This window comes from Antechinus flavipes, chromosome 2, assembly GCF_016432865.1.
Source record: "Antechinus flavipes isolate AdamAnt ecotype Samford, QLD, Australia chromosome 2, AdamAnt_v2, whole genome shotgun sequence".
NCBI lineage: Eukaryota > Metazoa > Chordata > Mammalia > Dasyuromorphia > Dasyuridae > Antechinus > Antechinus flavipes.
Window position 1 is genome coordinate 227,712,629 of NC_067399.1, and position 12,472 is coordinate 227,725,100.

At 32.5% G+C, this 12,472-nt stretch overlaps 1 protein-coding gene across 10 annotated transcripts in view; it reads right to left on the reverse strand.

Annotated features, from left to right (window-relative positions):
- Nucleotides 1-12,472, reverse strand: part of NCOA1 (nuclear receptor coactivator 1) — a 202,818-nt gene that overhangs the window by 83,518 nt on the left and 106,828 nt on the right. For all 10 annotated transcript variants that reach the window (XM_051976364.1, XM_051976360.1, XM_051976366.1 and 7 more), the window contains 3 exons: nucleotides 9,206-9,311; nucleotides 3,121-3,287; nucleotides 880-977 (listed from right to left, as the gene is read on the reverse strand). In XM_051976364.1, coding sequence (XP_051832324.1) covers nucleotides 880-977; nucleotides 3,121-3,287; nucleotides 9,206-9,294 — 354 coding nt within the window. In that variant the 5' untranslated portion in view covers nucleotides 9,295-9,311. The remainder of the gene's footprint in view (nucleotides 1-879; nucleotides 978-3,120; nucleotides 3,288-9,205; nucleotides 9,312-12,472) is intronic.

Below are 12,472 nucleotides of genomic sequence, written 5' to 3' on the forward strand. Positions count from 1 at the left end.
TTGTTTTTAAACTTTGTATTCTCAATGCCTAGCAGAGTACTTTACTTAACAAACCTTAATTAAGCAAAAGAAAGACAAAGAAGTATGAAGAAGTTTTGCTTTTTTCCTAACATTTATATAGGGTTTAACAGACATTTTAATCAGATTCATTTATATATCCATATATCTGATGTATTTATACAATGGAGAAATAGGACGGTAAGAAGATCCACTTAAATGGAAGGTTCATGCACTAATAAGAAAAACTGTTAAATAGTAAGAAGAGAAGAAAAGTTACTGAAAAAAAAAATTATTTTTAGTGGTTTTTGTTTTTTCTTTGTGGGGGGGAGATTAGTTGTAATATGTTTTAATGTTTGATGATCAAGAGTAAAGATCAAGAAGCCAGCTTCTCCCAGGCAATACTCTTTTTTTTTCTTCTAATACTTTAAAGTTTTAAGAGAGGGAAGAAAAATACAACTAACTTTCAGGAAATTTATATAAAGAAGGTATCCCTGTGTATAGCAATAATACTCATCTGCAAATCAAAAAAATAACTATACACAGTACCTTAATCCTGAAGTAGACATTAACATTTGCCATATGAGAACACAGTAATTCTAAAAATGGTTTATTTTCCCAACAAATCCTCTGATTCCATACTTAGGGACAAATAGAACGTTATATTGTAATTCTCTTTATCATCCTTCTGAAAACATTTTCTAATAAAGGCTTTTTCGGGGATATCAAGCATTAGTTTCAACCAAAAAAACTGTCTTTAAAGCTATGCTCTTCATCAAGAATATCCCTCATTTGTTTTAAGTGTTACATGTGAAAAAATTCTGTGATTGGCAAGATAAGAATTAATGACTACTCTTATCCACTGATGACAGGTATACCCACCTCCAAGAGAAGTGGTCCTAAAGATTCCTTTTCAATTACTCCTTGACTACTTGACGAGATGTCTGATTTCTGGACGTCATCATCCGTTGCTGTTTTCTCTGTGATAAAAGAACTTTTTTGGTCAAATAATACTCAAATTTCCTAGCACTAAATGGAAAGGGCATAGAAAATGTAATTTCAACAGAACTTTACCTCAACAAATCATCTAGTTTATCCCCTTTAATCAAGTGAGCATCTAAGACAGATAACTAAGAATTATGTAAAGTTCTATAAACAATGAAAGTACATAATTTAAGATATTGTACTAATTTACAAGTATAAGACCAAATAAACGTTACTTTTACTAACATTACTTTTTGCTAATTATAAGAATCAAAAGGCAACAGAGAGTCTTACTGTATTATAGAGGATGACAGCACATTACCAATTATAATTTGTGCAAAATAACTGGGTTCCAAGACATCATCATAGGTAGGTAGGGATTGGAACTGGACATGATTGTGTAGGAAGCTCCCAAAGAAGAAAATTTCTTAACAAAGGAAGTCTGAGTCTTACCTAGAACACTAAAAATTTAAGTCACTTGCATAGGGACAAATAATTGATATGTATTAGAGGAAAAAGTTAAACCCAGCTTCAAGACGATGCTCAATCCAATATACTAGTGGTGTCAAACTCAGTCAAAGAAGGACCACTAACTCTGCAGGCTGTATACTAATATCCATGTATTACTATATTTTTGGTTGTTTTTAAATATTTACTAACTATATTTTAATCTGCTTCAATGAAGAACTTACTATACTTACAATGAAGAACACAGCTATAGGCTGTGTGTTTAACACCTCTGTACTATTAAAATGCCATCCTTATAGGACATGGCATGAAGGGAATGTAGACCAGGTGAGAAAAGAAGGCCAGACAACAAGAGGATGGGTTAACACATGAGTAGCCTAAATGCTGTTGCTGTATCCATGAAATACTAAAAGATCCAAAAGAAGCACACAAAAGGTGAAAATGTAAATCAAATAAATCTATAGCAGTGGATTACAAATACCCAATGTACTATCAAAAATATTCACACTGAGAGATGATGGACCAAGTGAAATATAAGATCAAAGTATATGGTTATCAGAATGGCTTGATTTTTATTTATTGTTCCACAGATCTGAGATTGTTAGACCATGTTTCAACTTAGAAAAACATATTTTAGATATTATGAAATTTAGGGCCATATTGTCCCCATTTCTATTAGCAACTGATGCATTCAATAAAACATTTATCAACTTATGCAAAATAAAATGCATGGTACTTTCTGAAGATGCAAAACTTGGGGTGTGTGTATGTGTGTGTTGAGTTCCAAATTCTCACACTCCCTTTTCCTACTTCCCTACTTCATCAGAAGGCAAACAAATTGATATTGCTCATACATGTCAAGTCATACAAAACATTTCCATATTAGCCATGTTGTTAAAGAAAACAGACAACTCCCGCCCTCCCCTCCTCCTCTCCTACCCTGGGAATTTAAAAAAATAGTATACTTCAATTTGCAGTCAGAGTTTATCACATATCCCCACACATACACACACACACCCACACACCAAGTTGGATACAGAAATACATTTTACCTAAAGAAAACTAAGAGGGAAAAGGGGAAATAAGAAGAATAAACTAAAGGAGATATAAATAAGAATTAAAACAAAGGGGAGAGACACAAAGAGAAAGTAAAGTATAGGATGAAAATACTCAATAAACAAAAATATGAATGGATTGAATTTATCAATAAAACAGAAAAGAACATCAGAATGGATAAGAAAGTAGACCCCCAAAATATATTGTTTATAAGAAACACATCTGAAGCAGAAAGATACACACAGACTTAAAAATAAGGAATTGAATAAAAAGGGCAGGAGTAGCAATCACAATCTCAGATTAAGCAATAGTAAAAAGAGATGAACAGGGAAACTTCATGCTGCAAAAGGTATTACAGACAATGAATTACCAATAGTAAATATATAGTCACCAAAATATAAAAATGCAAACAGAATGAATCATAAAGAAGCAAGACAGTTTTCAAAGTTAAATACTTATTTATTACATACTTAAAAAGGAAACATGCACTAAATAATAAATATTCTCAGTTTTACATATAATAACCTGTCCTACTATAAATATATAAATGCTTGTTATTTGGAGTATAAATTCAGAATTTTTAAAAAAAAATTTTGAAAGTAAGAACAGTGTTACCTTGTTCCATTCTTTTCATTTGCTGAATCTGATCGACTGTTTTCTTTAAGATCTTGCATTTGTCTGGTTTTACACTCAGACTGTCAATGTCACCAATGTTAGCAGACAGTAACTCAGCCAGCTCTTCTAAATACTTGTTTTCTTGTTCCCTGCGCCTCTTTTCGGTGCTGTTCACAAAAAGAAAAGAAATCTAAATTATACTTTCATTGCTATCTTCTATTTTCTGTCAGTGTGGCATTTAATAGACAAATATATATAGAGAAAGAGGCTTAATTTTTCATAAAAACTCAAAAACTGAGAAACTAATGTGAATTTGTTTAAAAGTAATAAAATTAAAATGAAAATTTAATTCCATTATGCAAATGATATGTGTTGAGAGTGCTTCTATAATGTCAATATAAACTCTTAAATTCTGATATGTTTGGATTTTCCACATACTTGGTTTTATGAAGACAAGGGAAACATGTAGAAGGAGCTAGGTGGTGTAGCAGATAGTGCAGTGCAGAGCCAAGGGTCAAAGAACTGACTTCAAACTCTTACTAGCTGTGTGATCCTGGGAAAGTCACTTTACCTTACTTTTTTCAACTGTAAATGGGGATATTAACAATATGTAACTTGGAGAGTTGTTCTGAGGATCAAATGAGGTATTTGCAAAACACTTAGCCCTGGTAAACAGTAGGTGCTTTATAAATCCCCTCCCCATAATAATAATAAAACTAGAAATTTGATTAACTCTTAGTTTACATCAAAAAACTATATAAAAGGCATTAGTCCTTACAACAAAGAAGGAAAATGCAGAAAGGTCTAGCCCTATTGCCTTCTTAACACTGAAAAAACTAGATTTAGATAGCAGAAATAAGTAACTAAGTTTTTCAAACAACCAGAATAACAGCCTTCTGCCCACAGAGTCACAGAAGCATAATAAATAAAACTTTACTAATACTTATTAGTAGAATGGAAAGAGTCCTGGATTTGACATTAAAGAAAATGGATTAAAATTTTGATCCCAGGTAACTGTGTCCAGACACAACTTTTTTGAAGACCTGAGGAAAAATTTGATCTGAGGTAATTACTAGCTGGGACACTAGGCAAGTTACTTTAACTTCTGTTTACGTTAATCCACTGAAAAAGGAAGTGACAAACTACTCCAATATCTTTGTCAAGAAAACCCCAAATGGGGTCACAAAGAGTCAGATACATCTAAACAACAAGACTCTTTTCAGCTTTACAATTCTACAATATTGAAAGAATGGCAGAACAGAACAGCTAGTCAATGATCATTAACAATCCTTCTTTTTCTATAATTTAATTTATTCAAATAAGCAGGTGGTTCCAAGAAAAAAAGTAAGGCATGCTAACTTAGAATAGATTATACTCATATGAAAGGACTGGTTTTAAAAGTTTTAAAATATATTTAAATCACTAATCAATTTAGAATTTATTGTGGAGTATGATCTGACATGTTATTATGCTCCCATTTTCTAAAAATAAATATTTTTTGTTAAAAACTTTTACTAGCATTTTGTGATCCTACACTACTCAATATGTTCTAATGACACTGTCTAATCAATCCCATTGACATTTTTTTTAACTAATATAAAACCAGAAAATTTTAATATTTAAGTTATATATAGTATAGTATATTTTGTATAGTATAGTATAATTTGAAATGGAAGAGCAAGTATCATCCTCCTTTGTTTTACTACTTTCCTTTTATATTGTTGAGCTCTTGCTCTTCTTTGTCTACATATTTACTCCAATGCTGTAAAATATGGCAATGACACTTTGACTGGTATGACAATAGATAAATATATATCAATTAAGGAAATATTATTTCATATTTTTTTCCATTTTAAATGACATTTTATCACTTCGCATTTTTATTGGTAGAATAAACAAATATTGACATTTCTGATGAGCATATTTTATATCCCTGTTTAAAGTCATCTATTATTTAAATTCTTTTTTGATTCTTTTATAATTTCTAAATTTCATGATGGTTTTATAGATTGTCCTGATATTTTCACTTCATGTATTTCCCAAAATATTTTACATTATGACTCAATTTGCCTTTCATATTTTATATTACTTACCCCTTCAAACATTATATGTTCCAACCAATTTAACTATTTCTAGGTTGTATTCTATCATTAAATTATAAGTTTTAATTAACTATTTATAAATTGTATTACATCTGTAAGAACAGGGATTGTTTTTTATTTTATTTTTGCATTTTTAGTACACTGAGTGTGTGTATGTGTGTGTGCGCGCGCGCGTGCATGTGTGTGCATTCAGTGAGCTCTTAAAAATGCTTGCTATAAGGTTGCCCACTAATATGATTATTATTTAATATGGTATTAGAAACACTAGCCTCAGCAATAAGAGTTGAGAAAGATATTAAAGGAATTAGAGTAGGCAATGAGGAAACCAAACTATCACTCTTTGCAGAATGATATGATGGTATACCTAGAGAACCCAAGAGATTCTACTAAAAAGCTATTAGAAATAATTCATAATTTTAGCAAAGTAGCTGGATACAAAATAAATCCCCATAAATCCTCACCAACAAAACCCAACAGCAAGAGATACAAAGAGAAATTCCATTCAGAATAACTGTTGATACCATAAAACATTTGGGAATCTATCTACCAAAGGAAAGTCAGAAATTATATGAGCAAAATTATAAAAAAGTCTCCACACAAATAAAGTCAGACTTAAATAATTGGAAAAACATTAAGTGCTCTTGGATGGGCCGAGCGAATATAATAAAGATGGCAATACTCCCTAAACTAATCTATTTATTTAGTGCTATACTAATCAGACTTCCAAGAAAATATTTTAATGATCTAGAAAAAATAACAACAAAATTCATATGGAACAAAAAAAAGTCGAGAATCTCAAGGGAATTAATGAAAAAAAAAAAACCAAATGAAGGTGGCCTAGCTGTACCCGATCTAAAATTATATTATAAAGCAGCAGTCACAAAACCATTTGGTATTGGCTAAGAAATAGATTAGTGGATCAGTGGGAAAGGTTAGGTTCACAAGACAGAATAGTCAACTATAGCAATCTAGTGTTTGACAAACCCAAAGATCCTAACTTCTGGGATAAGAATTCATTATTTGATAAAAACTGCTGGGATAATTGGAAATTAGTATGGCAGAAATTAGGCATGGACCCACACTTAACACCATATACCAAGATAAGATCAAATTGGGTCCATGACCTAGGCATAAAGAACTAGATTATAAATAAATTAGAGGAACATAGCATAATTTATCTCTCAGACTTGTAGAGGAGAAAGAAATTTTTGACCAAAAATGAACTAGAGACCATTACTGATCACAAATTAGAAAATTTTGATTACATCAAATTAAAAAGCCTTTGTACAAACAAAACTAATGCAAACAAGATTAGAAGGGAAGCAACAAACTGGGAAAACATCTTCACAGTTAAAGGTTCTGATAAAGGCCTCATTTCCAAAATATATAGAGAACTGACTCAAATTTGTAAGAAATCAAGCCATTCTCCAATTGATAAATGGTCAAAGGATATGAACAGACAATTTTCAGATGATGAAATTGAAACTATTACCACTCATATGAAAGAGTGTTCCAAATCATTATTGATCAGAGAAATGCAAATTAAGATAACTCTGAAATACCACTACACACCTGTCAGATTGGTTAAGATGACAGGAAAAAATAATGATGAATGTTGGAGGGGATGCGGGAAAACTGGGACATTAATGCATTGTTGGTGGAGTTGTGAACGAATCCAACCATTCTGGAGAGCAACCTGGAATTAAGCCCAAAAAGTTAGCAAATTGTGCATACCCTTTGATCCAGCAGTGTTTCTATTGGGCTTATATCCCAAAGAAATACTAAAGAAGGGAAAGGGACCTGTATGTGCCAAAATGTTTGTGGCAGCCCTGTTTGTAGTGGTTAGAAACTGGAAAATGAATAGATGCCCATCAATTGGAGAATGGCTGGGTAAATTGTGGTATATGAATGTTATGGAGTATTATTGTTCTGTAAGAAATGACCAGCAGGATGAATACAGAGAGGTTTGGAGAGACTTACATGAACTGATGCTAAGTGAAATGAGCAGAACCAGGAGATCATTATACACTTCGACAACGATATTGTATGAGGACATATTTTGATGGAAGTGGATTTCTTTGACAAAGAGACCTGAGTTTCAATTGATAAATGACGGACAAAAGCAGCTACACCCAAAGAAAGAACACTGGGAAACGAATGTGAACTATCTGCATTTTTGTTTTTCTTCCCGGGTTATTTTTACCTTCTGAATCCAATTCTCCCTGTGCAACAAGAGAACTGTTCGGTTCTGCAAACATATATTGTATCTAGTATATACTGCAACATATCTAACATACGTAAGACTGCTTGCCATCTAGGGGAGGGGGTGGAAGGAGGGAGGGGAAAAAAAATCGGAACAGAAACGAGTGCAAGGGATAATGTTGTAAAAAAAATTACCCTGGCATGGATTCTGTCAATATAAAGTAATTATAAAATAAAATATTAAAAAAAATGCTTGCTATATTCAAATAAATTAAAATTTTAAAGCTTTTTTGTAGTTGAGTACTCTTTGGATTTTGTTTCACACATGAAAGTGTTGTTGTATATTGTTATTTAGTTATTTCAGCAATATCTGACTCTTTGTGACCCTATTTGGGGTCTTTCTTTGCAAAGATATTCAAATACTTTGCCATTTCCTTCTCTAGATCATTTTACAGATAAGGAAACAGACAAATAGGTTGAAGTGAATTGTCCAGGATCCCCCAGCCAGTTTAAGTGTCTGAGGTCATATTTGAACTCAGGTCCTCCGGGGTCCAGCCCAGTTGTCCTTTCCCTACCTATTATATATTTATATATTTTCACAGTCTAATAGACCTATCTTGGAGTCATTTTTTAACAGTTCCCTCTCAAACATCAATTTGCTGGCTATTTTTCACTTCCATTTTCATACCGAGTTTAGACTCACATTTCATTATGTCTAGATTACTGTAAGAACACTTTTGTTTCTTTTCTTTCTCCCTCAATCCACAGTGTACACCACAAGATAAATCATTTGTTTATTAACACTGATTTTGCCATGTTGCTCCCAGATCCAAAAATTTATTGGTTTGTTAGATCCTCAACATAGAATTCAAATTGCTTAAACCTGTCTTCCAAAGGCTGGTATAAAATGGTTTTGTCCTACTTGTCTTCTATTCTTTAATACCTTCCAATGAGGTGATTAAGGTACTGTTTCTTGAATATATGTTCATTCCCCTTTCTATTCCTAATAAATTTTCTCCACATGGAATAGTTGTCCCTTTATCATCTATTCCAATGTAATCTATCCTTTAAAGTCCAGCTTGTATCTTATTTCCATAGAATCAGAGAACTAGATTTGCAAGAGACCTTCCAAATGTCACCAACTCTACCACTGATATTACAAAATATAAAATTCCACTTTCTACTTCATTAGCAAACAAATGCCAACACAGAACAATAAAAGAGTTGTCCTTTAAACAGAACATTAAGACTTAGAAAGTACTTTATATTCACTATTCTTTGATTCTCACAAAAACATTATAGAATAAGTAGGTACTTCCTATATTGCTGCTTCTATTTGATAGATTAAAAAAACAAATTTACTTTCCAATTTACTTTCTAATGGTCATGTAGCTACTAACTCTTAAGAGTCAAGATCTGAACACATATTGCTTCTGACTCCAAAATTCAATATATTTTCTACTCTACCATGTGTGAGTAGTAATAATTTATAATTATGCTTGGGAAATCAACTAATTTGAGAAATAAAACAGTAATAAAAATGATAAAACAGATAATTCAAAAAATACACTAAGTAGAATGTTCTATGCATAACCGATGTCACTATAGATAAGAAATATTACATATAACATCAGACTTTTTTCAGGTTGATTGGTATTGCTAAGCTGTCTTTTTTCCTCGTTCATCTTTGTTTTTGTAAGGAAAGGCTCTCTGGGAGATAGGAGTTCATTGGGAAATGCAGGCCATGTAAAAACAACATGTCAAAATTTGAAAGTTCCTACCTTGATGCCAATGTGTCACATGGTGATCCTTTTCTCTTGTGTGAATCTGGGTTGGAAGGGTCTGTCGAGCTGTCTCCGAGGCCACTCATGTTGAGCTATTTCATACCTAACCAAAAAAAGACAATAAAGAAACTAGTAGAAAATGCTAACCAAATAATGTAAAATTGCTTGGTAAATGTAACTGAAGTCTATTAAAAAACATCAACTGTTCACTGAATAGATTAGAATTACAATAAGTATTATAGTATGCTACACAAGAACATTGGAATCAGAAGTCCTAGATTCAAAGACTAACTCTGCCACCAGCTAACTGGACGAACCAAATAACTTATGTCTTTCTTGCTCCATTTGTCAAAAAAAGGAAATTAATATCTGTATTTCTCTGAAATTAACACACTTTAAAAATTAAGCCATGTTAAGCAAACTACTCTCTAAAAATCAATTATATTAGAAAATAATTATCACAATGCCTGAACAGAAAGGAAAAACAAACATATAATACATGATGGAACCTGAACAAAGCACCTATTCCAATGCCTCACTGTGGCACAGTGGTAACCTTGAATTCTCAAAGTAAAATACAAGATCATCTACGTTACATCCAGATTGTAAGATACTAAAAAGGCTTTGAGTTTGATTGTGACAAAAAAATTTATGTCTGCTTTCTGAGGACATTAAATAATTGTCCAAATAAATTAAACATGGAGAAGTTCACCAATAATAGACTGACCATTTGATGATGGCTTATTGGCTCATGACAACCTGTGAAACAAAAAAAACATAAAACAGTACACCCACCCACAATATACATGTCTGCTTTTAAAATGAAACAGATACTACTTAGAACAACAGTTATCAGACTTTCTATAAACCTTAAATGGAACTGGTAGTATTCTAAATTTCAGATCGCTGTCCAGCAACTAAAAAATGGACAAATCATGTCACTATAAAAAAATCTAGTTATAAATGAAAGGAAACTATAAAACAAAGTTGTATAAAGTTACATAAAAAAATGTCTAAAAGGTACTCTTTGAAGAGGCAAGGAAAAGGGTAATTTATGTTATTAGTTTTATCATTATATTCAAGGACAGTAAAAATATTTCTTAGGATATTCAGTAATCTTGTATTGCAGTGTTCAAGGTAAGCACTTTAAGATAAGAAAAAAGATAGCTTTGAAAATAACTCAAATTTGTAAAACGATATCTGTTATGGTGACAGACTATTTGCGAAAATTAAAAGAACTTGGTATATTACTCTCTATCTTAAAATGACATATACTTTAATTTTTATTTCATATAAACAGGCTACATAAGAGGACAGTAAAAAAAAAAAAAAAAAAAGGAAAAAAAGGAAAATTCAGGAATAAAAACCAAGAAAGGCAAAGAGAAGACAGTCAAGATATATTACATCAAATAAAAACATCAAACAGCATCATAAAAATAAAACCAATTATATTTTAACAGAAAGGAAATTACACATTTCCAATATGATAGTTCTTTCCAAACTATTTTTCTAAGCAGAGTCAGACCAAAATCAGTATCAACTCAGAAGAAAAAATAAAAATAAGATATGGCATGCAACTAAATGCTATTGAAGGAACAAGGCACACTGAGGAAGAAACAAGAGGCAACATTTATTAGAGAAGCCAAAATTTCACCATCTTGATCATCATCTCCCTCAGACTCTAATGGAGATGGTCCAAGGTTCTGAACTGAAGAGCACTATGTCCCCCAAAGCAATACACCTGCTTGTAGCCCAGTCCTCTCAGCTACCACTAAATGAAAAATAATTGTAAAAAGGGGGCCCATCTTCTGCTGTATCAACAGCAACAACTACTGACCAACTGCCACCAACAGATAAATAAGCACAAGAGCCCATAAAGTGATAGCACCTCCAGATCACTGATTTCCAAGCCCAATTCTCATAACCATCATGCAGGCAAGTGGCTCCTATGAAAGAGGTACCAGTCATCATCACCAAGTCTCAACCAATCACTATAACACAAGGTAGGTAAACCAGATTATCTGAAGCAGCAAAGCACAATGAGATGATGACAGAGTATGTGGCCAAACAAGTCAAACCACCAAATTCTAAAGGGGACAGCCCAGAACCTCGAACCCAAAATTCTTTGGAACAGTAACGAATCTACAAAAGTACCCTCCAACATCATCCTGGGAAGCAACATCTATGGAGATGCATCTTGGTAACTACTTCTGCAGGGGCTGCCATATATTTTGAAGACCCAGAAAAGGTTCTTGTCACTGTCAAATAGTTCAACAAAAGAAACTGATTTGATAAATGGAAATGACATTAGAGGAAGAGCTACCAACTGTTTTGCCATTACAGCCTCAAGACAACAGGACCTTTCTATTTGACTTGAAGCTGAAACCTTCCATATATATTGTCTACCCCATTAGAATGTGAATTCCTTGAGAACAGGGACTATCTCCTTTTTAAGTATTTATGTATGAATAAATGTGTGTTTCTACCTATCAATATCCATGGTGCTCTGCACATATTAAGAGCTTAATAAATGCTTCATTCATTTTAAGTGAAGCAATTTAAACTTGTCTTGGTATATTAGTGTATTAGTATTTAATCCCAGAAATTAAAAGGGCCTTTGTTCATTTTTCAATTGTGTCAGATTCTTCATGGCCACTTTTTTAGTTTTACTGGCAAAGATCCTAAAGTGGTTTGCCATTTTCTTCTGAAGCTTATTTTACAGATGAGAAAACTGAAACAAAGAGAATTAAGTGACTTGCCCAGGGTTACACATTTAACTAGTGTCAGGCCAGATTTGAATTCAAGTGACCTATTAGAGTTTATATAGAGGAGGAAGAGGCTTTACAAATATCCTTTGGAAGCTATGTAGAAAATCAATTAAAGAGTGTGTGTATATATGATGTAGGGAGATAAATTAGAAGACTAAAACAGTAAATTAGGTGAAAAGCTGATTGCTTTTATCATGTGGCTATTTAAGTACAAAATAATACTGATGAGTCATATTATGGAAACAAAATGATAAAACTGAGCAACTGTTAATGTGGAATTAATGTTTACATGTAAAGTGAAGAAGGGGCAGGAATTGATGGTAGTTTTGTGCAATGAACAAACAGAACTGTAAGACTGGTTTAATAACCTCTGGTTATCCCACTGCCTTTAGTATCAATTATACATTCCTCATTGTAGTATTTCAAATTAGTCCTATCCTATCTTTCTAATTCTATTACATAATACCCCCGTCCAAGTACTTTAGAAAGCATACTT